The sequence below is a fragment of the Notechis scutatus genome, chromosome 4 (genome assembly GCF_049901735.1).
Source record: "Notechis scutatus isolate UNSWTSFEM ecotype Mainland chromosome 4, rNotScu1.2, whole genome shotgun sequence".
Taxonomy (NCBI): Eukaryota; Metazoa; Chordata; class Lepidosauria; order Squamata; family Elapidae; genus Notechis; species Notechis scutatus.
This window is the reverse complement of record NC_142012.1, coordinates 23543673-23569533: the sequence shown is the minus strand read 5'-3', so window position 1 is coordinate 23569533 and position 25861 is coordinate 23543673. Positions and strand designations below refer to the sequence as shown.

At 37.1% G+C, this 25861-nt stretch overlaps 1 protein-coding gene across 1 annotated transcript in view; it reads left to right on the top strand.

Moving 5' to 3' along the window:
• Positions 1 to 1829: 1829 nt before the first annotated feature.
• Positions 1830 to 25861, top strand: part of DKK2 (dickkopf Wnt signaling pathway inhibitor 2) — a 54161-nt gene continuing 30129 nt past the window's right edge. The window contains exon 1 of the mRNA XM_026668664.2: positions 1830 to 2217. Within this exon, the coding sequence (XP_026524449.1) occupies positions 1969 to 2217 (249 nt within the window). The 5' untranslated portion in view covers positions 1830 to 1968. The remainder of the gene's footprint in view (positions 2218 to 25861) is intronic.

Below are 25861 nucleotides of genomic sequence, written 5' to 3'. Positions count from 1 at the left end.
CAAATTAAAGTGTTAGGAACCCAGCAATCTATTCTGAGCTGCAAACTGAATTCAAGGAAGTCACAATTCTTTCTTTTTTAAAAAAACTGCATTCAAAGATACTTCCAGCAATACAGTTCTTTTTTTTTCTCCTCCTAGTTCTATTCTTGTTCAGTTTTGAGAGTTTACAGTTGATCTACTGCAAATCATCTTATAGTCAGCCAAATTCTTTTTCTGTCTCCTCCAGCTTCACAATATATTCCAATACAGAACAAAAGGTAGGTGGCAACTGAAAAGTTTTCTAGCCAATGGTACACTTAATAGCAAATTGATCTTCTTAATGAATACACAACTGAATTGCACTAACTACCTTATAATTAATTGTGATGGCAGTCAACATATTCTATGGTCACCACTGGACCCATTGCTGCAAATGTTCTTTTCCCTTTGTCCTATTTTATTTATGTTTAAAAGAGCCAGTTTGGTGCAGTGGTTCAGGTGTTGGGCTAGAAACTGGGAAACAGTCAGTTGCAGTCCATCTTAGGCATGAAGCCAGCTGAGTGATCTTGGGCCAGTTACTCTGTCTGGGTCTTGGGAAGGAGGCAATGGCAAACTACTTCTGAAAAACTTTGCCAGTAAAACTTCGGGGATTACCGGTATTCCAGGCAGTCACCAGGAACTACACCCAGATTTGATCAGATTAAGTGTTGCATCCTGTCTGTTTGGTTGCAGACAATGGACAAACGCTTAGGAATGGATTCCACCAGTACGTTGGCCTTTTCCAAAATTAGTTTAAATGGAAACAAATGCTTTTTTTATTAACTTCAACGGGATTTGATCTGATAGCAAATATTTTAAGTTCCAGTGAAACCTGAGCAAGACATTTCTGGTTATATGTGTGAGTGACAGAGAGAGTGAGAGCGAGCCTGCTTCCTTCTATTTCTCTTCCTCCTCTTCCTGATCTATGTGTGCAAAACTTTCCACACTTTTTGTTGGGCAAAAAGAGCCCTTGGAGCAGGTTGAGACAATTTGCTGGGAGAACCAAGTCCAACCACCCTGAGTTAATTAGACCAAGAGTGGGATCCAAAAACTTAGACCCTCACAAGTATTCACCCTCAGCCGTCATCCTTAGTTCAGGGTTTACCAGAGGACCTTAACTTAAGGGAAGGCGCTCCCTGCGCAAAGACGCAAAACTTCCAAGAGATCGGGAGCAAAGAGGGGGGGGAACGAAGGTGCCGAGAGGGGGACGGAGGATGATGAGGAGTGGGCTCAAGGAATGAGTCAGCTCGGCCCCGTCACTCTGCGGCTCCGGGGGGCGGAGGAAAAGAAAACTCCGCCAGTGAAGCTATAAAAGCGAAGAGGGCAGGAGGCGAGCAGAGGAGGCGGCTTCTGGAGACGGGAGGACCAAAGCGGGAACGGGAGGGTGGACTCCAAGCCTAATAAGCGGAGCGCCCGGTCTTCCGTCCAAGCCTTTCATCTGCCCGCTGTCGGGATGCCCCGGACCAGCCAGCGGAAGGTGGAAGGCTGCCTGGATTCCTAGACAGCGAGCTAGGGAAGCGACCTGTCAGCCGTCGCTCTCCAGGCCAGTCCTGGCTCAAGGGCGTTTGTCCCACGGCAAAACGAGGCGGCGTGGACGCGGGAACGGATCCAGGACTCTTTCCTGCCCAAGACAACCCGGTCGAGCTTCGCGGGTGGGAGGCTCCTTCCTCGGGTTCAGCCACCGCCTCCCGCCCGGCACCAGGTCTCCGTCTCCTTCCCTTCCTCCGCCACTGGCTCTCCTGCTGAGGAGGAGGGAGGGCGCCCCACCATGCCGCCCCGGAGACCTTGATTGGGAGCGCTCTCTTTCTCTCTCTCTCTCTCCCCCCTTTGCTCGCCCTGCTCCGACGGCCGGAGGGGCTCGCCGACCCCGGGGGTTTTGCAGCAACTGCGCCCGCTCAGCCCAGCCTCGGGAAGGAAGGACGACGTCTAGGAAGAGGGTAGGAGACGACCATGCAGAGCTGGACTAAGTTCTCCTCCCGCCCTCTCCTCTTCCTAGCCGCGCTCCTGGTGGTGGAGGGTTCCCAGCTCGACGGCACGAAGGCGAACGCCATCAAGGCCACCCTCATGGGCGAGACGCCGACCCAGGCGGCCAACCGGTCGCTCCCCTTCCACCAAGGACTCTCTCTGGGGAGCGGCAAGAAAGGCAAACTCTTCGGCCAGGGCGGGAAAGGCCTCAAGCATTATCACCGACAAAGCGAGGTAAGGTGCAACCGGCGTTTTGCGCGCCTCTTTGTTTCTTTCCAGATCAGGGGTCTCCAACCTTGGCAACTTGAAGACTTGTGGACAGCTGGCTGGGGAACTCTGGGAGTTGAAGACCACAAGTCTTAACAGTTGCCAAAGTTGAAGACCCCTGTTCCAGAGGGGTCCAGCGAGGACCGGATTGCAAGGCGCGGATCCAGGGCTCCAGCTGGATGGTTAATCATGGAGAGGTGGCAAGCAAGAAGGGAAGGTTAGCGGGGAAGATAGGGGTACCTCACCCAGGGTCCCCTCAAAGTAATGATGTCCTTCATTCCTCTTCTTCTTGCAGCTGAACTATCAATAACCTTGGATAGGTATAAATTCCTCAGGAAGGTATCAGTAACCTATTTGGTGATTTAAGATGTGTATCTCTCTACCATTTGGAGATAGGCTACTTCTAGAGAGGGTCTAGTTCTGAAATACTTCTTGGACAGTAATAATAAAGGCAGCATGAATGGAAGATTGAAGTTTCAAGTTTCTAGTACTCTGTGGGCCCATTGTTTCAGCAGTAAGTGACAATGACGATTGTATTACTATTATGACCACCAAAGGGTTGTTTTCAGCATTTTTCTGTTTGTAGCGTAAATGCACCAAGATTTAAAAGAAAGTGCAAAAAATGTCAATATCTCCAATGAAATCACAATGTGGAACAGCAGGTTAGTTCTGGGGACATCACAGCTTTCAATGTGGTATTTAAACTGGGGGACAAGGGGTGGTGTTAGAATACCTGATGCTATTTCTATTGGGTGAGTGATTCCCATTATGGATGAGTGTAGAAGTAGTAAATTTAGAATTAAAGACCAGTAAGCCTTGTTCCCCAAGGAGTAGGACATTCCTTCCTCCCCATAAGGAATTATTAATGGAGTGAGATGGAACTTCTTTCAATCTCTTCCAGTAATACTACTTCCTAACCAGAATTTTAGCAATAGAACAGATGTAACTCCAGAGACCTGTGGCCAGATCTCCCCACAAAAACTTAGAAGCAGCTGTAAAAATGAGAAAGAAGAGAATTGTGTTTTCGATTGTTTTTCTTCTCTTGCTAGTTTGATTATAGAAATAAAAGTATGCACAATGTTGTTTTCATAGGGTGGCCATTTTCATCTCTTCCAATCAAGAGACTTGTGACACTTTAAAGGCAAGACCTTTAAAATAGCACAAAATATCAGCTGTGATCCACTGACTTTATGGAATGAGGAGATCATTAATCCTCATGACGTCTCAATAATTTCTGCTGTTTCTTTAATACAGAAGATATCCTGAAGATATGAACTTTGGTGATAACTGTGCTAATAGGTCTTATAGCCTGAAACATCTGGAGAGCCACATGAGTGCTTTTCCCAATGGCCCAACACTGTGCTAAGTAGCTTTAATAGGTTTCAAGTTTTTTAAAAAGTGGATTAAATTACAACTTGGTGCAGTCTGAGTTCAAAATCCCTCATTCCCCAGCAAAAAAAAAAAAAGTTTTGAGAAATCTTGCACCGTTTTCCATTGCCCCTTTACTTATAATTTAGTAGTGCCTTTGAGGTAAGAAAGCAGAAAATAAAAATTGTAACTTGATAGCTTATTAAGTATGGTGGTCAGAAAACTGAGAGTAGCAAAGAATGCTTGAAGAATAATTCCATATTTTATATAGGTGAATAACCGTAGGTGGTTGCTTCAAGGTCACAAAATAGGCATATAAATTACAAATTGTCATAGGGACTTTCAATTTCTACCTTCCTTTTTCTCTTCTTGTCTTCTCCATTTGGGCTTCTCGGAAGTTGATCTGAATGATTGCAGGATACTGATTTTACAGGCTATAAATGGTTCTGTTATGTCTCTTTTTCTTTATTTTGAGAGAGTGGAAGTCCTGCATGATTGATATGTATGCCAATAACCTTACAGTATTGAGTCACAAGTTTTCTGAACAAACAACCAAAAACAGTGACAATTAAATAGCCTAGAATCAGTCAGGGCTCCAAAGGTATCCGTTCTGTTCTTAACAGACATCTTTCAGAAGTTGATATGGGATGTGTGACTGATAAGATCCTCACTTTTTAAAAAATTAAAAAGTCTAACTAATAGATTCTTAGATGTGTTTTAAAGTCTGTTGTGGAGCAAACATTTCCCAGTGTATTTCTCTGGAAGAGGTATTGCATCCATCAACTGCTTCATTTTTGGATCGTTTCCCAGTCAGTTGATCTCAAACCCATTCACTAAATGAAAAGACATTCCTTGACTTCCTGCAAAGATAGAGTAACTGATGTCTGTTTTAGTAGGAAGCTATCCAATATATATACATTCAAAATGCGGTTCCCATTAACAAGGTAAACAGCATAGAGTCCTCAAACAATGAAATGCAAAATTTTTCATTTTGAATATTCAGTTTGAATATAGGTAGCATTAACCTGAAGATTTATAATGGTGATAAAGTATCAAGAGTCAGGGTTTTTTCCCCTCATTGTGTGGCTAAAGGATTGCTAGAAATTAGGATAGAATAATTTACAATTAAAAACAGAATCAGTGGAATGATTGAGATTTGCTGTCCTTTATTCGTTCTGTAATCTTTAATTGACAGGCTGTAAAGAAAGATAACAGAAAGTATTTTAGTGGTTTCCTCACAACCTATATTATTATGAAAAACTACAACCCATTTATATTGTATAGGCATGATTTTTTATGAAAACCTAGGTTTAATTTCTCTGCAATGAAAAAGGAATTTATTTGTTTGCTAGCTAAATGATGGAGGCTTCCCCAAAGCTACTTTTTCAAAAGGCAACTGGAATCTCTTTGTTTTGCTTGAAGATGTTTCGCTTCTCACCCAAGAAGCTTCTTCAGCTGAACAGAAGCTGAACTGAACTGAACTGAACTGAATAGAAGAAGCTTCTTGGATGACAAGTAAAACATATTTAAGCAAAATAAAAAAAGTCCAGTTATAGACATGATAATGGCTTTCTTTTTTTTTTTCCTTCTCCCATCACAAATCCATGTCTTATCCATGCTGCCCTACGAAGTTGAAGCAAACACTGCTATAGTCAGCAAAATAAGTTGCCTTAGTCAGCTCATCTTATACCAGGGTCCATCTAGACTAATAGTATCTAGTAACATCCGGTGCACAATCATATTTTAAGTGGAAATTTTATTCATTAGTAAATCTGTCTCTTCTGTTTTGTCTTCTAAGTGTTGTTCTATCAAATCTACCTTAGAAAGTTAACTGGAACCTTGCATCTCCCTGAAAGCTTCTCTAATTTCAGTGTTTCCTTTCTAATAAGCAGTGGGTTTTTTCTAACTTCTGATGTCTGTGTGAACCTTCTGGGCATGTTGAACACCATCTTTTATATGTTCTGTACACAATATATTCTGCGCTTAGTATCTTGTCATGATTAGAAAACTGTCCCATTTCCACTCAGATACAGTGGACTTTCTCTGTGCACTAAGAGAAAGGGAATAATTGTTCTGTACTTTCTCCTGCCCAGAAAAAGGCAAATTATTATTCCCCTTTCTCTTCTTCCACGAAGCATATTTTCCTGTACAGGGGAATGCTTCATCCTACTTCCTTCTGAAAGGAATAGAATGGTCCATGTGGGATGTGACAAAGAATCATTGCTTATTAATTCCTCTTCTTCAGAGTGATTTCTGGTTGAGAGACTGTAGTATGGAGAGGAAAGACGTCTGCCAAAATGCTATGGGCCAGTTGGGAAGCACTCACAGGATGCATCTCAACCAAAACTTTCCAAATTCTGTTTTAGAGTTTGCAGTGCAGAAAGAAAGCAACATCACAAATGACTTCTTTTTATGCCTGTTTACTCCCACTGTCCATATTGCTGTGTATGTGCTTGTGTTTTTGTGTGTGCAAACACTGACTCCAACTGGAGATGAAAAATATCCAATATTAAGTTATTCTTTGCACAACTTGACCAGTTCTGTAACATACTTGAAAACTTTGTGTTCCAGCGAGATGACAAGAGTTCTACATCTGAATAATATTTAAAAAAAAAAACATAGAATTTTATGTTGGAATGAAGATAAACAAATAGACTTTAAAAAGATGGGGAAATGAAAAACTTGACCTATCAAGAGATATTTCAAGTATTTCTGCGGCTGGATTAAACTCTTAAGAATTATATTTCTTTAGATAAAGATAAGACAGAACAAAAGCATTTAGTCCATTAGGAGAGTTGTAGAGACATGAGCATTTTAGAGAATTTTATTGTTTAAATTATGCAGCTGTGTTATTGTTCATAAATAGTTATTGTTATTAACAATTTATGAACAGTTATTGTTATAAAAATATCTTATCTATAGGTAAATTGAATGCAACTAAGCAGATAAATGATCGTAATTTTTCCATTATTTACTGCTGCTGGTGCTGCTTGCTTGCTATACCTAGCAATGGAAGGATGTGTAGCAAAAAATAAGAATATAGAAATGAAAGAAAGAAAGGGAATCAGAACTCATTTCTTTTGTGCTGTTAATGACTTCTGCATATTGTGATTGAAAGGTAGAGAGAAATCTGTGGCAGTCCAAATTCAGTACTAAAAGGAAAACATTCGCTTTTGGTTCTTCCAGCGATGAGTTCTTCAAGCAATGGTTCATATATTTAGGACTGCAGGACCAACGGTATCAGCAATGGCTGTTACTGAATCTTTTTATTTATTTATTTTAAAAAGAGCTGCTGAAATGAAATTTCTAGTGTCAGAGCATGAAATCTGCTGCATTTAAAAATAATGGTTACATGAATTCCAGTTAATTAGTACATAACCATTTTGTTTAAAAGAAACCATTATTAGATTAGTAGTTCTTAAGTTGTTTAGACTATTGGAATTTGTTTTGAGGGATACAAGAAATTGTTTGAAAAATATCAAAGCTTCCTTTTCTCCCACTTCCTTTCTATCCATTTTTTTCATCTTTGATCTTTATGGCTATGACATGAATGTTTGTGGGTGGTAGTGATTTATAGTGACCAAGGCAATGCTTCCCAAACCTGGGCAAAATTACCCAATCTAATTACCCAAAATTAGATAAAAGTGGTCTTTTATTATTTTTGGATAACCATTTCCCAATCATCACAGGGACATTCTGGTTTTGCATAATGAAGGAAAGTTTGGGACCATTGCCTTTAGTATTGGGAGCCAGAGAATGAGTCTCAAATAGATTGTATGAATTTGGGATAATCAGGCTGTCTGTCAATCCAACCCACCACACCAGATTTTATAGTTTTATAGTTGAAATATATAAATAACTATATGTGTGTTGTAATGTAATGTTTCTTGCTGTCAAACACTGAAATAAAAGATTTTATCTATACAGGGTACAACTCTCTTTTTAAAATGAGAGAACTGAAGTTGAAAAAAAAAGTCTGGGCCATTAAATGTTGTTTAGACACACAAGAAACTATAAATAGTAGAGTTTTAATTGGCATTACAAAATTCCAGACTTGATTTCCTTATATGTTAATAAAAATGTGGTTGGCATAATTTCTGGTCTACATGTTAAAAAATGAATACGTGCGCAGAAGAAAAGTCAAGCATTCACTGGGTTGAATTTATTTGCCTACAAAACATTTCATACTTGGTTTAAAAATGCTACCAAAAAGCCACAAGGAGTGGACCTTGCATTTCTGTTATCTCTTGTGCTTTGTATTAATATTTTGGATATGTGGGTTCATTTTGCATCCCAGGTAGCAACACAGAGAGATTTTCTACCGATGTTTCTGCAGCTAATCTTGACATTTTAGTAACTGTATTATTTTAAAGTTTCAAGTATACAATTAAGTATTTTTAATATAGAACTAAAAAGTAATATTTGCCCATGTGAATTTTTTTTTTAAATTAAAGACTTCATTAGCTTAGAATATGTGCAGATTTCATTTTGCATCTCCATTTTGAAGCTAGCATTCTGCTCATCATCTTCATGAATAGGTCTTTTCTTTCATATTGGAAAGAATATGTGACGAACTTGCTTACTTTTTCACAATTTGACCCCAATTTCTTTTAGCAGCTGTTACATGTGGCTCTTCCCTAACTTTATGCATTCTTTTTTAATAGTAATTTTATCAAAAATTACTAGTGTAGTGATTAGAAAAATACTGGAAAAAGGAAGTGAATAGAAAAGAAAAACAGAAATAATAAAAGACAAAAAAAATGAATATACCAAGGAAAAAGAAATAAAGGACTTCCACCTTCATAGGTATGTTGTTATCTTGAATAATGAACTTAATGAACATTTAAACAATTTTACTAAAATTTTCTTAATATCCAAGAAATGATCTATTCTTGGATTTTCTGTAGCCAGAAAATATAAACAAATTGTTAAAAACCTTATCATTTCATTCTGAACAGGAATAGTTCATTAAGTTCATTATTCAAGATAACAACATACCTATTTTAAACTTGATCTAATAAATCAACGTTATATTCCTTCCTTTTACTTTTAACAATCTTGGTCTTTATTTCCTTCAAATAATATCCTAAAACCTGATTACTTTGTCCCTTCTCACAAAATTCTTCAAAGATTTAACAATCTATTTTTAAAAATCCAATACAGGAAGATCATCCAGGTCACTCTCTTGCTTCTTATTTATATATCCTTTTTAATGATTAATGTATTATCCAGTTTCTTTTGTATGTCGAGTATAGCATTTTTTCCCATATCATTTCTGTGGCTTGTCAATTTTAATTCCACTTTCAGAACGGTTTCAGTCTTGTCCAACAAAACTTGTTCCATTTCCATGTCATAACAGTTTATCAATAGATAAAAACTTACAATTAACTTCAGGGTCCATTGTTCAAGGCTATCCTTCAATATGTCAAATGTTAAAATACTTTTCTCAATTTGGTATTAATTAGTCAAATATAACAAATATACATTTCCTGTAATTGTAAACTTTAATGTTTTCTAGTTCTTTCCTTCAGATTCCAACCTATATTTTTTTAAGAATTCAAAATAAAACATTTCCCAATGGGAAGGATTCTTATAATTAATTTCAAAACCATATTTCAAATTTACCTGGCTCCTTAGCCCATTGGTAACTTTTTAAAATCAAAGTTATAATCACATTTTTGCTGCTTATTCTTCTTCCACTAAATTGTTTCAATGCTCTAACTTGTAATTAGAACTATTTCATGAAGGAAACTTATTTGGTGCTGTCAAACTTGTTGATCCAACATTTTTAATAGCTGGAAAGCAGTTAACAAGCAATTTCTGAAATTTAATAAAATATATATGCCTTTCTGCTAAGCACACTTTGAGTAAGAGGGTTATTCCATATCCTAAAGCTGTAAACCTGTTGGAGTCTGCTAACTTGTAATCTCCTCACAAATAGCAACTGCTTCGAATATTTATTGGTAATCTCAAGTCTTCTCCTTGTCCAGACTGGTTTCAAAGAGCCAGTCTCACCAGCTCTTCATTTTGCTATGGTTGTTGGCTCTGCTTTTTGTGGAACCTTCTTCTCTCTGGTGTCCACTGCACTTACAATGACACAGGAAACGTACAAAATCTTCAGGTTTAGGTAAAACTTTATCTTATTTAGTCATGCCCAACTCTAGAGGGAAGTGCTCATCTCTGCTTCTTAGCTGACCAACCTAGCATTTTCTGAAGACATTTCTTTGTTTGTGTGGCATGACTATATGACTACACAGAATGGTGTTACCTTCCCACCACAGTGGCACCTATTTATCTACATTTGCATACTTTCAAACTGCTAGTGCAAGTTCGAAAGTACAAAATGGGCAAGAGCTGAGGCAGGAATGAGAGCTCACCTCATTGCTCAGTGCTTGGGTCTCAAACCTGGCCGGTCAGCTTAGCTGACAAGCTCAATGTCTTTAACCCACTGAGCCATCACATCACCATATTTTAGTCTTACATAAAGGCAAGGTGACTCACTTAATGGAGAACCTTCCGTATATTCTTCTAAATAATTTATTTAAATGTGCAATCAGTATCCCCTAGGAGTGGATTTAGATTCAATCAATGGAATTTGGTATTTGTTCTATGGGAACAACAACAACAAAATAAAATGATTTAATTAAATATATATATCAGTACATATCAGTATATCACACTTCAAGCTTCTCATCCTGAAGGCTCTCTAGATCTCTTTTCTGACTATTAGAACAGCCTACAACAGCCATGACAAACATTTGCCTTTTGGATACTTCTGGATTACAGCTCTCAGCAGTGACAGCAGTTGTGAGAATGGTGAAGGCTGCATCTGTTGTAATGTGTGTGTGTAGGGGAAACATCCTATATGTGTCTTTCTCTCATCTTTCTATAGACCTTTCTGAAGAAATGAATAGGTATGGAAGATGTGTTAATATTGGGCTTTAGATACCTTTAGCTACACATCTCTCCTGTGGTTCTTTCTCCATCTTGCCAATGAGTAGATGCTACTCTGTACTGTAGCAGCCGCCGCCACTGCTGCAACAACAGCTTGAGGCCGGCAGTGAGGGATTTGGATAACAAACAGAACAGGCATGTAAAAGACCAGGCAGAAGTTTCCACAGCTGCAGACTTAATCTTTGTGCTAACAGTTCTCTGGATGCAAACTGGCAATCAAATAAGGAAAAGAATACCTTCAGCATCCTCAGCCAGGAAATAAGAATTTAGCTTATCCCACTTTAGGATTGCTAGTGGCAGATGTCTAAAGAATAATCCATCCTACTAGCAAAATCTCTATTTTGCACTGATCTGCTTTTCAATATACTTTCCGATATATGTATATAAGTGGTTTGTTGCTAGTCATTTAGGATGTGTACCAGGATTATATTGTCTGTGTTCAGAAATTAGGCACAGCTGGTTAATAGTTTTGATGGGATATTACCAAGCTATAGGTAAAAGTGAAATTGAGATTCATCCCATTTCTATGAGTCTGCCAAGAAAACTGAGTTTGATTTAGAAGAGACTTTTCTTTTAATGAAGATATGGATTATATAGCTTGATTATCAATACTTATTTGTAAGGCCCCTTAAATTGTGGTTCCATGCTACTCTGGAAGACTTTTGCCAAGGAATGGTCAGTTGTCCCCTCCTCAAAGTTGACATGAGTTAATATGTCAAAGGTCATAGCCAAAAGGTGGGTACAAGACAAACTTCATCCCTCGGACTTTGACTTTCTTCAGCAGAGAATTTGTTTGATCTGAATTTTATCCCTTGATGCATCTATACACACACACACACACACACACACACACACACACACACAGAGAGAGAGAGAGAGAGAGAGAGAGAGAGTGAGTGAGTGGTGGGATTCTACCAGTTCACACCTATTCGTTAGAACCAGTTGTTAACATTCTAAGCAGTTCGAAGAACCGGTTGTTAGAAGAAATTACTGGCCTAATCCTGTAAGGAAGGCAGGAAGGAAACATTCTGGTGTTGCTTACAGAAACTGCCTCTCCATTGAACCTTATTACATTCTTGGCAGGACTAGACTTCCTGTTTCTGGAACTTCTCTGGAGTTTCTTTCCCCTCCTTTGCTAGTACTTTGCTTGTGTGGAGTGACCATTCAAAGTTACAATGGCACTGCAAAAAGTGACTTATGATCATTTTTCACACTTACGAGTTTGCAGCATCCCCACAGTCATGAGAGGCCAGGCGAGGAGATGCATGCCTCAATGTGAGTGATATTGAGTTGACCACGCCCAGTCAATAACATGACCACCAAGCCATGCCCACCAACTAAGCCACGCCCACAGAACTGGTTGTTAGAAAATTTGAATCCCACCCTTGTATGTGTGTGTGTGTGTGTCTGTGTGTGTCTGTGTGTGTGTCTGTGTCTGTGTCTGTGTGTGTGTAGAGAGAGAGAGAATGAGAATGAGAATGCATGTTATTTTTGTTTAAGGAAAAGGTTAAACAAGAATATCTACTTTCTGCTGTGATTTTAAGAACTATTTGGAACTTTTACCCTGTGCTTTTAGACTAGATCCATGATGATGAACTTATGGCATGTGTGCTGGAAGTGGCACGCAGAGCCATTTCTGCTGGCATGCAAGCTGTCGCCCAGAACTGATCCTCTATGCATGCCCATGTGCCCCCCTTCCAGCCACCTGATTCTCGGGTATCTGCTGTGCATGCACAGGGGGACAGCGTGTGTGGGGAAGTCGCATGTGCAGAGGCGTGTGACATGGGGAATCACATGCGCATATGCAGAGGCACGCAAGTGCACGTGAGAGATCATGCGCACATTGCATTATGGGTGCAGGCACGTGCGTGTGCACTTTCGTCACATGACTATCACTGGACTAGATTATACCTATAATTTTTCTCACAATTCATAAGAATATAAATTAGTATTATAGCATTATGATATTTTTTTCTTTCTGTACTTCGCCCTTTTCGACTCCAGTTTTGATACAATTTATTAATGAAGTGAGTTGTGAAATACTTAGTTAATTGGTCTAATGTGACAATGATGCCAAGATAGACAAAGATTTTCATTGCCTTCATTCGTGAAACTTTTCCATCTTATTGCTACTTCCAAATGAGAATTCAATTCATTTATTAATTATATATTATTTCATGTGATATTTCCCAAGTAATTACATAACATATGAATGAGATATAGAAAGAAGTTTCTCTGGATATTCATAGGTTGGAGCCTTTAACGCTTGGGTACAAAAAATTATCTGAGAAGGTTTTTTTTATTGAATCCCTGTAAAAACAGTTTTAAAAAGTCAGTATATTGTCCCATTAATTTCTGTGCAATTATTCATTTTCACAGATATTCTCGAAAAACTATACAGTTCTCAATTTAAAAAAAAGGATGGATTTCCAAATTTGAATTACACTTTTGATTATTTCTAAATAATAGATGACATCATCTGGTATAAATTCTCCTTTCTAGGCACTTTTGGGATATTCACATATAGCATCTTTATTTAGTTGGATGGCTTTGGGTTAAAAATATATGACATTAGATATGTCATACTATTATATAGATTTGAAAATTCTGATACATTTTGTGGAAAATTGTAGTTTGATGATAATGTTTTGGGTTAATTCAGACTTTAAAACTTTTCTTTTAAAAAAAACCTGTTATATGAACAATTTGGGTGGATATTGGGATATTTATTTAAGATCAGTTATGGAATGATATCATTTATCTCTTCACGCCCAATGGTTATAACTAACATCTACTGATATCTTAATTTGGACTATTGGCACTTTCAGCTTCAGGGATAAATAAATAAAATTAGTCAGAGACTCCTATTATAATTAACAAAATTTTATAAAATTAAAAATCATACAATTAGTTTCAAAATATTTTTGTTGCTAAATCAATTTGACATGCACATTTTAAATACTGAATGGAATAAGAAATCTCTTTTTGTCTGAACAGTGGGGGAATATCTCTGCAAAATTTCAATAAATCTAAGCCCACAACAATAATATTTCAATTTATTAAACTGTACTGTGTTTGTAAAAAAAAGGAATAAGTAAATCATGTTCTTGGAGACAAAGTGAGAAGAATGCTTCTCTCAAACACACATTTTTGCAATATCCTAAAATTGTGTTATATTCTGCTAAGAAGTTTTTCTACATATTAATTTAACTTGGACAGAAGCTTTAATATTTGTTAGTTACCCTATTCTTTTGAATTCCGTATGTCTTATGAGGAAATTGATAGCTGCAAAATATTATGGATTCATTTTGCCATTCTTTTTGTCAATAGATTTGCTTTTCAACCCCTGGAAGATAGGCTTATGGCACAAATTGTCGAGTAGATGAAAGTCCTGATGCTATGTGTGACTAATGAAACTTTTGCTTACAAATATAAATTTTTAGGGATGATTGTACTGAAACATGGTGATCCTTTAATTAAACTTCTGTGTAAAACTGTCATGTACAAATTTATGAGCTCTGTTTTATAGATATGTACAACTTTTTTCAATTACTAGCTTTATAATTGAGTAGAACAGCATTCTAATTATTGTAATAATCAGGCTCTCCCAAGATATATGTCTTGTAATAAAACAGCATTGAAAAAGTTTCTGTCTACTCTAAAGTGTATCAATCCATAAAGAATATTGATATAAAAAATCAACCATTTCTTTTTTGGTTTTTTGGTGAGCAAGTTTCTATAAATTGTTGTATACCAAATCTATTGCTGTGGGATTATTTATTTTTTAATTATTATTTAAAATCATGATTTTTTTCAAAAGGATTAATCAAAATACAAAATTGCTGACAACGAAAATTAATTCCAGAGGATAGATAATGTGAAAATACAGTATGGAATAATGGTATAAAAATCTTCTGCCAAATGATTCAGTTCTTCATTTGTTACAGAGCTTGAAGTTTTCCTAATTTATTCTCTTTATGCTTTTTTAAAAAAATAATACTCAAATTGCAAAGTTCTAAGAAAGTTACGAGGGAATGTAAATCCAATTTAAATGCTTTTATGATTAAAGGTTTTTTTGGACCATTTGCATATCAAGATTCCCCACATTAGAGATTGCCATTAAAATTGAGATGGAAGCATTTTCAGAAAATAACTAGATGAGGCTTTCTAAGATAAAATCTATGAATCAAGTTTGATAGCTGATGTCTTCATGGACATATTCATGTCACTTTCTTGACAACTATGTCATAGTGCACAAGTGGTTGACATTGTCTTCTAGTCTAGCATACGGGCTTGGAATTTCCTGGTGCTGTTTAAACCTAATTTTTAAAATCAACTAAGGATGGCTAACTGCTACCATCTTGCTGGGCTAAAGTGCTTAATAACTGGTGAGCAATTAAAATTGCTGTAACACTGGTTATTGTTCTTAGAAGACAGACAGAACAAGTCTTCACAAATGTGCTATAAGGTTTTCAAATCATTGTTTAATTGGGCAGTATCTCTTTTGTTTCCCTGTTTCCCCCTCTTCTCTGTTAGCCCTGGTCATATAGAGTCTCCTTTGATTTTCTACATTTTAATATAGTAACATGAAAAGGGAGTAGAGAAATACCATACGTACCATATTTTATTATCTCTACTGTAATAAGGACCAGCTTCAAGACTGAGCCATGCTTAAGATTATCTTTGATTGGATATTGTTGTACTGTAATTCAAACCAGCATTGCTGCAAAACAATCAAAAGTTTAGTATGATAATACTTTCCCTTTTGGATTGGCACTGCATTTTTTGGGGAAAAGTGTCATGCTAAGAAAACACACCATGTTCCTGAGTTTGATTGCACAAAGTGGTTTTTCTGGAACACCTTATTACCTCCAAGCAGGGGTGATATTTTAAATCTCTATTTAAATCAGTCTTGAATATAAACTTAGTGGTAAATCTATGCTTTATGCAAGGGCAGCTCTGGGACTTTTATAATTTATTTTATAAAATATAAAGGAATTTTTAAAATGTTCTCTTCAAAGAACAGAGGCTTCACCGTTGAAGAAGGAGAATCAGTGTCGTAAACCTGGTAGGAGACTTTTCCCCAATTTATTTAAACCTGTAAGGGAAATGGGCAGCATAAAAATTTAATAAATACATAAAATAAAAACATAGGAAAAGACCTTCCAATATATCAAAACTGCAAATGTTTGCAATGATAAAAGAACTGGGAAGCCTTCCCTCATTTTTTTTTTGCAACTATTTAGGGCATTGGAAGTTCATCTGCCAGCAAGGAGATAGTTTCAATAGTTTGTATGAAATCCCAGATTTTAAGTCATCAGTACATCTTATAGCAATGTTTGTTATTCATTTTTATACTGATTTTTCCCTGTAGGATATAAAAATGAATTCACAATTTTATCATGAAGAACCAAATCAGTCCAATTGCAGCAAATTTGATTGGCAGAGGATAAATTCACCATAGCTATATATCCATAGTTAGATTGTGCTAAGCTTCTGAAAGCCATTTTATTTGAATGAAAGCTCACACAAAGAGCTTTTCTGAAATTATAACCTGTGTCCTCCCCTCCTTCTAAATGCAAAATGAAGTCGCCATATTGCTTTGTTCTACAAATTGTTTTTGAACCCTTCATCTGGTAGTTCCTAGGAAAATAAATCAAAAAGCTACCAAACATGCAAACAACTACCTGGGAGCAATTGAACAGACTTCCATGAATGCAGACCAATAAGAAAAGAATTCCTGGAACTGCTGGATGCATCAAATAATGTGAGGCCTCACTGAGAAAACATGTCACATCTGCTTTAGATGTGTAGAATTCCAACATTGTCTGAACTGAAGCACAACTGCCTTCATAGATCTAAGTAAGTATGTAGATACTGATCCACTAACCCCTGAAAAGAGCAACAAAGCAACTGGCCAGATTTCTCCTTTTCTATGGTTCCCAGAATGAAATCTAGTGATACTTTTCATTGCGTATGCATCTTGTTAAGGATAATGTGTTCCCTGAAGCACAGCAGCTGTCTGTCAAGAACTGGGATAAAAATTCACTCTGCATTAAAAGTTTTGTGGAATGGACTATACTCTGAGACAGTAAAAAGAGTTTTTGCAAATTGTTAGTTAATACAGCATTTCCAAAATGCTTTTTAGTATTGCTTGTAAAATTTGAAGTCATTTTTTTTCCTCCACTCTTGCTATCTTCCACAACTTCCCATGTAAGGAAATGGCTTTTAAAGAGCAGAATCCTCTTAAAATTGTTTTTTTTTCCAAGGGATCCTTAACACAGCAGCTGCAATAAATTGAAAGTGAACTTTAGCCTCAATTAGAGCTTTACATATGTATTGCCAAGTAAATAAAGTTGTTATTACTTCATGGTAACGTCTTAGGCCCAGGGTCTCCAACCTTGGCAACTTTAAGACTTTAAGACAAGTCTTAAAGTTGCCAAGGTTGGAGACCCCTGTCCTTAGGCAACTGGACCTTAAGGTTTTATGAATAAAATAGAACAAGTGTCATTATTTGTAAAATATTAATTCATTATCTCTCATGTTTCAAAGAAAGTTATAAAACTATCCCAATGCATTTAAATATGGATCACATTTGAACTTGTCCTGTGAGAAATTAATCTTAGAATTTCTATAATTCTTGCATTTTTCCTTAAATGCTACAGTACCTTTTAGGATAAAAGATGTGCAAGAGAGCAGAGATGTAATAACTTGATATATAGCAGGTAGTCATGAAGATCAATTGTAATTTGTTCTTTCACAAATTACACAAATTTCTGAGGTTGATACATGTTTGTCATAAAAAGCTACAGATTAAGTGTAAGCAAACGAACAATCAAGCACTCTCCCAATTGTGTCCATTTGATTACATCATAGTTAAACAAGCTAGATAGAATTATGGGAAGAAAGAAATATGTACCGTAACAACCCATCTTGATACTGGGGATGTCATGTCACAGTACACATGAACACAGTACACAGTAAACAGACATGTGCATATTGCTATGGTTAAGTGCTAAGGCAATATAGGATTGTTAAGTATGGAGAATAATGGAGACCAGACATCTGACCAGTGACTTCAACTCTTTAATAACAGTAAATAGAACAGAACAGAGCAAGGCTATGGGCAGCAGTAACCCTTTATAGGGTTAGCTGCTACTTATTACCCAATGAGATGAGCAACAAGTTCAAACTAATAACCAATAAGAATAGTCCAAATAGTGGCCAATCAGGGACTAGTTCTGGCCCAATCCAAAGTTGTTGTATAAGGACCAATCAAGTGTGCAGGTTTTCAAACCCTGATTTGCATTTAAGTTATTAACTTTTATTGATTCACAACAGGATAGTGTGCAGATTGTGTTAGTGCTGCTGAAACAATGATTCCCCAAGACTTCCTCAAAGTTTAGCATCACTCCCAAGGATACTTGGTTTGCTCAGAATTTTCCCAGTGGCAATCTGTCCCTGGATAAATGGTACTGAATACACTTGCTTCGGAGTTCAGCTCAGCCCAACCTAGTCCAGCTAGGCAGGGGAATATAGCACTAAAGCAGTCCCTGAATATAGCACTTCAGGCGCTGCTTTAGACTGGTAAATGAAATGATTGATTGAAGCTAATCAATTGAAGCATTTTCCTGAAAGTATTCTAACTTTGTCTCCAGTGATTTTGCTGAAGCTTTGGCTTCATATCAGATCAGGTTTATGGGAACTTATGTAGAAGCAATTAGAAAGTTAGTAATTCATTATAAGTGAATAGAATAGAATAGAATAGAATAGAATAGAACAGAACAGAACAGAATAGAATAGAATCGAACAGAATAGAACAGAACAGAACAGAACAGAACAGAACAGAACAGAACAGAATAGAATAGAATAGAATAGAATAGAATAGAATAGAATAGAATGTACACATTGTGCTATGCCTGACAGGTTGTTTTTTCTTTTTTTCCCCTTTTGCACAGTAGAGAAATTGGAGAGGAAAGCATTACAAGATTTTGCTTACTTGTTTTCCTTGTAATTTCTTCTTCTCCAATTAATGTAAATAAAAGCATTAATTCTCTTCTTGCTAATTATTTGGTGAGCCTTCCAAAGGTGGACAAAAGTAAAGCACAGTGGCAGTCATGCAATTTCCCTCTTAGCAACCAGTTTGCTTAGCGAAAGAGTTGCTGTTCTAATTGTGGTCATTAAAAAGGGATTATCTCTATGTAGATGGAACTTTTTTTTTCCAAAAATTTTATTAATTTTTAAAAAACAAACATACAAACCAAACACAAAACATAAAAACATAAAACATCTTTTTTGAAAGCAGCTTGATCCCGAGTTACATCTCTTCGTACAGACATAAATTCAAATTCATGCTCACTTTTATATACCATTCCATATCTTATTATCATTCTAGATTTTCTATATAGCTTCTCCCCTCTTTTCACTCTCTTAATTCTACTTTATTTATTTCATCTCAATTTAAATCATTATACATATATCCTTTGTCTGTCCTGTTTCAACTGTCTATTATCTTTTCTCATTAATACAAAATTTCTCCTGTAATCACTGATTGGAGTATGACGCCTTTATATCTTTCCCCTAAATTTAACACTTAATATAATACATAACTTTCATTCGGATTCTGCTTAGTACATTCTAAAGCTACACACTATATTTTAAAAAAAGAAAAAATTATAAATATATAAAATAATTAAAACAACAATCCATACCAGTTGAACTCTATCGTTAAAATTAATATTCATTTAAATCTTAAACATTTTACACATTCCTTTTCAAATAAGTATCATGTTTCTATGGGAACCCTTATATATTTTGCGTAGTTACTTCCCCCCCATTTCACTTATATTTTAAAACATTATGTAATTAAAATATTCCCATTCCTTCTTAATTCAATTCTCTCATATTTCATTTCATTTATTTTGTTCAAAAAAGAAAAAAATTCACTAAATTACATTGAATATTTTATCCCATTTTATAATCATATGTTGTTCCAATTTTCTAACATTATTTCTAATACAAATACAACAATACAGTCTATATGTACCTTTGCAGAATCTCTTTTTCAGTTATATTTTACCCATTATCTCTAAATAAATCCTGTTTCTTTACATCTTGTTTCAAACCCTTGTAGCTTCTCTTCCCTTCCTTCCTCCCTTGCTTCTTCACGCCTTTTTTACCCCCTTTTCTCTCCATCTCCATTTCCCTCTTCTGTATTTCTCTTTTGTGTTGCTTTCTGACATTATATCCACTTTTCACCTTATTTTTCCCTTTTTTGGTTGTTTTTTTAGGTGTTAAATTCTCCATTCTCTTTCCCCTCTTTCCCCTTTCTTCCCCAGATAAAGTTACTTGTTCATTAAAGATGGCTTCTTCTTTGTCCCAATCTTCTTGTTCTTGTAGTTTCCCATAGGTAGAAATTGCCATTTCTAAAAAGTGAAAAACAGAGCCAAAAGAGCCCTTGCCTTCTTGTTCCTCTTCTTTATATTTTTTAAATTCAATTTTCAGTTCATCCACAAGTGATGCCATTATTTTAAAAAATCTTTAAACAACCACCCAAGTATTTTTAATCATTGAAATATAATTTCCAAAAATCCCAAAGTCACCAAGCAGTCCAAATACACAGAAGCTGTTTCATTTAACACTTTCCTCTTTTTTCACTTTCTCTTCCTGGGGTTACAATTCAATTACAAAGTTCCAATTAAAATGTATCTTTTAGAAGTCTGTTTACAATTTAACTTTCGATTCTTTTAAATTCCAAGCACTCTCCTCCAGCCAAATCTTACTCTTTATTCTTTTCCTCTCCCTTCCCACTTACAGCAAAAAAAAATTTTTTTCAGTGTTCAGAAATCTTTATTGTCCCCTTGGCTTTGATTTTCAGTTTAATTACCTGCTGATGCCAAAGTGGGTTTTTCCGATTTCTCATTCAACTGCTGTCACCATAAGGAAGGAGAGTGAGAAAAAACAAACTTTCCCTTTTCACTTTCATTCGCTGCTTCTGGATCTTCCTTGGGAACGATGAATCTTTTTTAAAGTTTAAATTCCAGGATATCTTGAATGTTGCTTCTTATCCCGGTCAGCCAAAACTTTCACTTCTTAGCTTCCTCCTGCACATTCTTTTCCGGATGAGTGCTTCTTTGAGGCGGCCATTTCTGACTGCCACTCTACTGCCTTCGGAAAAGGGAGTTAAGCCAGCTGAGGAGGGGAGGTGCGGACTCCCCTCAAAACCCTGCCGGGTCTCCCCTGTCTTCAGCCACCTCTACAGGGTGACTTTAGCCCCAAAGCCGGCTGGCTCAGGGCACTCCAGTGGCGAGCGCAAGCAGAAACTGCGCTTGATCGCTGATTCCTGCTGCCGCCGAATCCCAGCAAACCGGAAGTCTCTGTCACGTGTAGATGGAACTTTTGAAGAGTTAAGTTCTACCATTTGTTTGTGGGTGGAGTTTCCTGAAGAAGGCATGTTAAAGTAACAAGCGCCGGATGAAGGTGAAGATGCTGAAATTAAAGTCAAGTAAAATGGAAATAGGCAACCAAATTTTAATATTAATTTTAGAGTCTTTTGGATAAGATTGTATTTTGCCCCAAAGAACAGATCCACAGTGTAGAATTCAGCTTGATTTTTATTTGTGTCTAAACTTTTAGCAATAGCAAAGATCAAATTTGTACAATTACATCTACTACAATGTTTTTTTAATTGCCTTAGTTTCATCATAACAGATAACAGATAATCAGAGTTGGAAGGGACCTTGTAGGTTATCTAGTCCAACCCCCTGCCCAAGCAGGAGACCCAACATAATTTCTGACAGGTGGGAGTTTAATCTCTTCTTGAAAGTCTCAAGTGATGATGCTCCCACAACTTCCGAGGGCAAGCTGTTCCGTTGGTTGATTGTTCTCACTGTCAGAAAGTTTCTCCTTATTTCCAGGTTAAATCTCTCCTTGGTCAGTTTCCATCCATTAATCATGATTAAACTATTACACAGCACCTACCTTTGAGAAGTTGGGATTGATACAGAATGGCAGCAAGGAAGCCAAGGAAGCATGGCACCAAGATAAATTCCTGCTAGAAGAGAAGAAATATTTGCAGTTCTTTCAATGTACAATTAAACATGTTGCTTTTTCATCTTTACAATTTTATATAGCTGGCTGTCGAGGTACTTGATAAATAATTTTTCTGTAGGAAAATGAGTTTTAGAGATGTTCATGTTTTCAGAAGTCCATTTGTTTGGATAGTCAAGAGAAATAAAGGCATAATAGCAAAAAAGATATGTTATCTCTAAGTTAAGGGAAGCCATGAAATAAAAAAAAAGTATTTTTGGGAAAAATGCTAATTTTTTGGGGGAAAAGATGGATCGATTCTTTTCATGTAGGTAACCTTTTTTGTCATTTCACAATTCTTCTGTAAATTAGTTTTAGGGGATAAAGTGTACCCAGACTTCCCATAATGGAGAGCATTCTCTATCTGGCAAAACTTTGCCACCAATAATCATAAATCTCGTAGTGAAATTCTATAATTAAAAGAAACAAGGAAATCTCATAAGTATAATTGTTTCTTACCAAATTATTCAACTGTCTGCTGCATTTTGTTTTACAAAGAAATTTACAAAGTTTTTCTATATTGAGGTCAATTTTCAGCTTGAGACCAGTAAGCAGCTTTCAGTAGCTATCCAGTTTACAGCAATCTTGGATTGATTAATTATGTGCTATGAAGTCAGAATTGACTTCTTAGCAACCACATAGATAGATTTGGTCCATGATGACCTATCCCCAAAACCTGACCATTTGTACCTTGAATGGCAACTGTGGATTAACTTGTTTGATGATCCAATTGTTTGTTTTCTTGTCTATCCGTGATATTTTCAGCAATCTTCTCCTGGCTCTATTCTGGCTGGCTCCTGGCTGGCTCTGTTCTGATCTTTGTAGACGTAGAGAAACCACGGCATCTGAATATGTTTTCCAAATGCTAGTAGATGATGTATTTATTGAATAGAACACTGATAAGCTGAAGGATAATAACTATATAGAATGCATTTCATCAGCTTGAAGCATCCCTTCTATGCATAATCCTTATTCTCTACTGATCTAATGTTTGCTATATAAAACTGGACAGGGATGCAAGGATGCTAGAAGCCAAGTTGTGGCTTTTAGTTCTTTAATGAATCCCTTCCTGGCCTTGCTAATGTTAAGAAGACAAACTGGTGCCTCGTGTTCTGCAGCTGGGAGACTGGTGCCAATTCAGGCAAGCAACTCTCTGTGTCTGTTTTGACTTTAGCTTTCCAGAAGCTCCGGCACCGTGTTGTTCTCCAGAGAAGCATCTAAGTGGTTTCCCATTGACCAGGGATATGATGCTGGTTAATAGAAGCAGCATGTGAGGTGGGACTCCCCTCATACAGAATAATTTAAATATGTTGTCTGAAGGTTAATGCAGCCCATATTCCTGGTTTCCCTTTTTGTATTTCATTGCATAGCGTCTTTACAGCTCACCTTTTAGCAGTGTTTTAGCTTGTGAACAGAAGAACACTGGTGGGTTAGCAAGAAAATGCCTGCATCACTTCCATAGAAAGCCACCCCTATGAGCTTGATAGATTAAAATTTTTGCCACAACCTTTATTGATGATTCATGGTTATAAGTATTTATCATTTATTTAGCTGATATATATGGCCACCCAATTTGCAGATTACAAGTCTAGGTGGCTAACATAGGTTTAAAAACAAAATCAGTAATGGAAAAGAAAATATAGTGTAACTTAATGCCATCCCACCACCATTCAGCATTCTGGTTGTTACGAACAGGCCCATTCAGTGCTGTGACCCAGTGCCAGGAGGAAAACAGGTCTTATTTGAATCTTGGAGTGGGAAAGTGGTATGCTATGCCAAAGGCTAGTGCATCAGAGAACATATGCTTCTTGGGTCCTGCCAGATGACACAAATTTAGAGAAGGTGTGGGAAAAAACAATTGGATATGGGCAGTCCTGCAAATAACCTATCCCTGTGTCATTATCTTGCAAGAGGGGGCTTCTTTATTGGGAATAAGGATGCAGAATTCAGTTCTTCTTGGCTGCTGTTTTCCTCAATGTTCCCAGGGCATTGCTGAATTCTTCATGCTATCTCTTGGCATGAATATAAGTCCCTACTTTTTCTTTGTGAACTTCAGAGCTCTCTTTTCTTTGGAGACTTTGAGCAATTCCATTTCTCATCTCTCATATGGGGCAAAACTGCACATTTCTCAGATCATGTCCCATACAAAATTGATGTGTTGGGTCAGCCACCCATGGTCATGGTTGTCATGGTTTTTACACATTCCTGGTCACTTTACTGCCTTGGTTTAGGCTAGTGGCCCTTGATTGACATGACTTCAAGAGTTCTGTTGCAAAGATCACACCAGAAGACAGCATGTCCTGTAGGATACAGAGTGAGATTCATATCTGGAACCAGAAAGCCATTTTCAGAGGTCGGCTTAGTGTTATCCTGAAGAATTACTGTTTTGGTTTGGTTTGCTCTCAATGGCATATAGTTTGGCTAATTTCCATAAGGAAATGGGATGATTCAATAATATTGAATGGCTTGTTGGGACAGCAGAAAAATGAAATTACGCTTTCTGCTTGTTCAGAAAGTCTTAAAAAGATACACAGTCGTAGTGTAATGAATGAACTGGTCTAATCATCTGCTTTATGTATAGTAAAGTAGATACAGTGTAGAATGTTCATTTTTGAATGGAATGTTTTTGCAAAAAGGGTGCTGGACATAAATTTTCTACTTGCAACCCCTACCATTTCTGCATCTTTGGATGTCTTCCATTCATTTTTTCTAAACTAAGCAGTTTCCCAAGTTCTTCTTTGATTACTCAGAGAAACTCTTTGGACAGTTTTTCATGCATTGCACTTCACATTCTGAAAGTTAGATGTGCCAAAATGTAACAATGCCACTTTGAAAAGATTAGAGATAATGACTTTTAGGACACATTATACTAATTAATTCCCATTTTAGGACACATTATACTAATTAATACCAGCTGTTAAGGAGGTACAGCCCTAAGGGAGGACCTCGCAGGAAAAAAGTACTTATTTGTAAATGTCTTGGAGGAGTTTGGTTAGGAAGTGGCTGCTGGATTAGTTGGATCTTTAGCTTAGTTCAGCAATACTTTTCGATGCAAAGCATTACCGTTTTTCCTGCTCATTTATTCTCTAGAGCAGTGTTTCTCAACCTTGGCAACTTTAAGATGTGTGGATTTCAATTCCCAGAATTCTCCAGTCAGCATATTGAAGTCTACACAACTTAGAAGTTGCCAAGGTTGAGAAACAGGGCTTCGGATGACCCAAATTGAATGGAACAGACCTGGAGGAAGTTGCGTAGTAATTTTGCTATGAACCAATTCCTTCACTGGGTGGCTGGAATCTTCTTCCAGGATTATGATTGCATCTTATTGTTGTTTCATTATTCTCATTACCGTTCTTATCAACAATTTTACTTAAAGCAAGCATGTGGGAAGTTTAAGAATGATATTTATTTATTATTTACTTATTTGTTTGATTTGTATAGTCAATCATCTCAATCAGTGACTCTGGATGACATATGTGATAAAAATATAAAAACAATAAAACAATGCAAATAAATATTTATGGTCGCCAAGAATAAATACTGTTGCTGTGAATGTTAATATAGTCCAGAAACAGGGCCCTTAAACATATTCAGGTTCCAACACACATAACCAGATCTTCATAGTTGTTGTGGTTAGCCGGCAGCAGGTACAGATGGCTGAGGAGAGCGATGAGGGGCCAGGACCATCAGGGAGTGGACTGCTGCCTTCAGGGATTGTGGGGCTGGCAGCAGTGACAAGGAGGTTCCCGAGGAGCCTGTGCCAAGTGTGCCTGAGCGCAGGATGATTCGTAGAAGAGAACACCTGGAGCAGCACAGGTGACTCCGGAGTAAGGATGCAACATAATGGTCCCTCCCTCCAGGGAATATAAGCCTGGTTTCAAAAGGTTTTTGCTTTTGCAGAAAGCAAAAACGTTCTAAGGACTCAGCATTGTGTGTAGAGACTCCGGCTTATCTGAAGAATTCTGTCAAGGCTTTTCTGGTTGGACTAATTGGCTGCAAGCCATCTCTTATCTACAAAGAAGTTATTTGTAGATTAAAGCTGAGTAGGTTTGAGTTGCTGCATTTGTTTGAGATTTTCTGGCTGGTAACAGCGTTGGGTCAGAACAATAGTCTTACAAAAGATGAGCAGGATCCGGTCCTCCTAATCTTTGAAGGGAGATTGTTCCAGACATCAGGGACTACAGCACAGAAGGCATGTCTC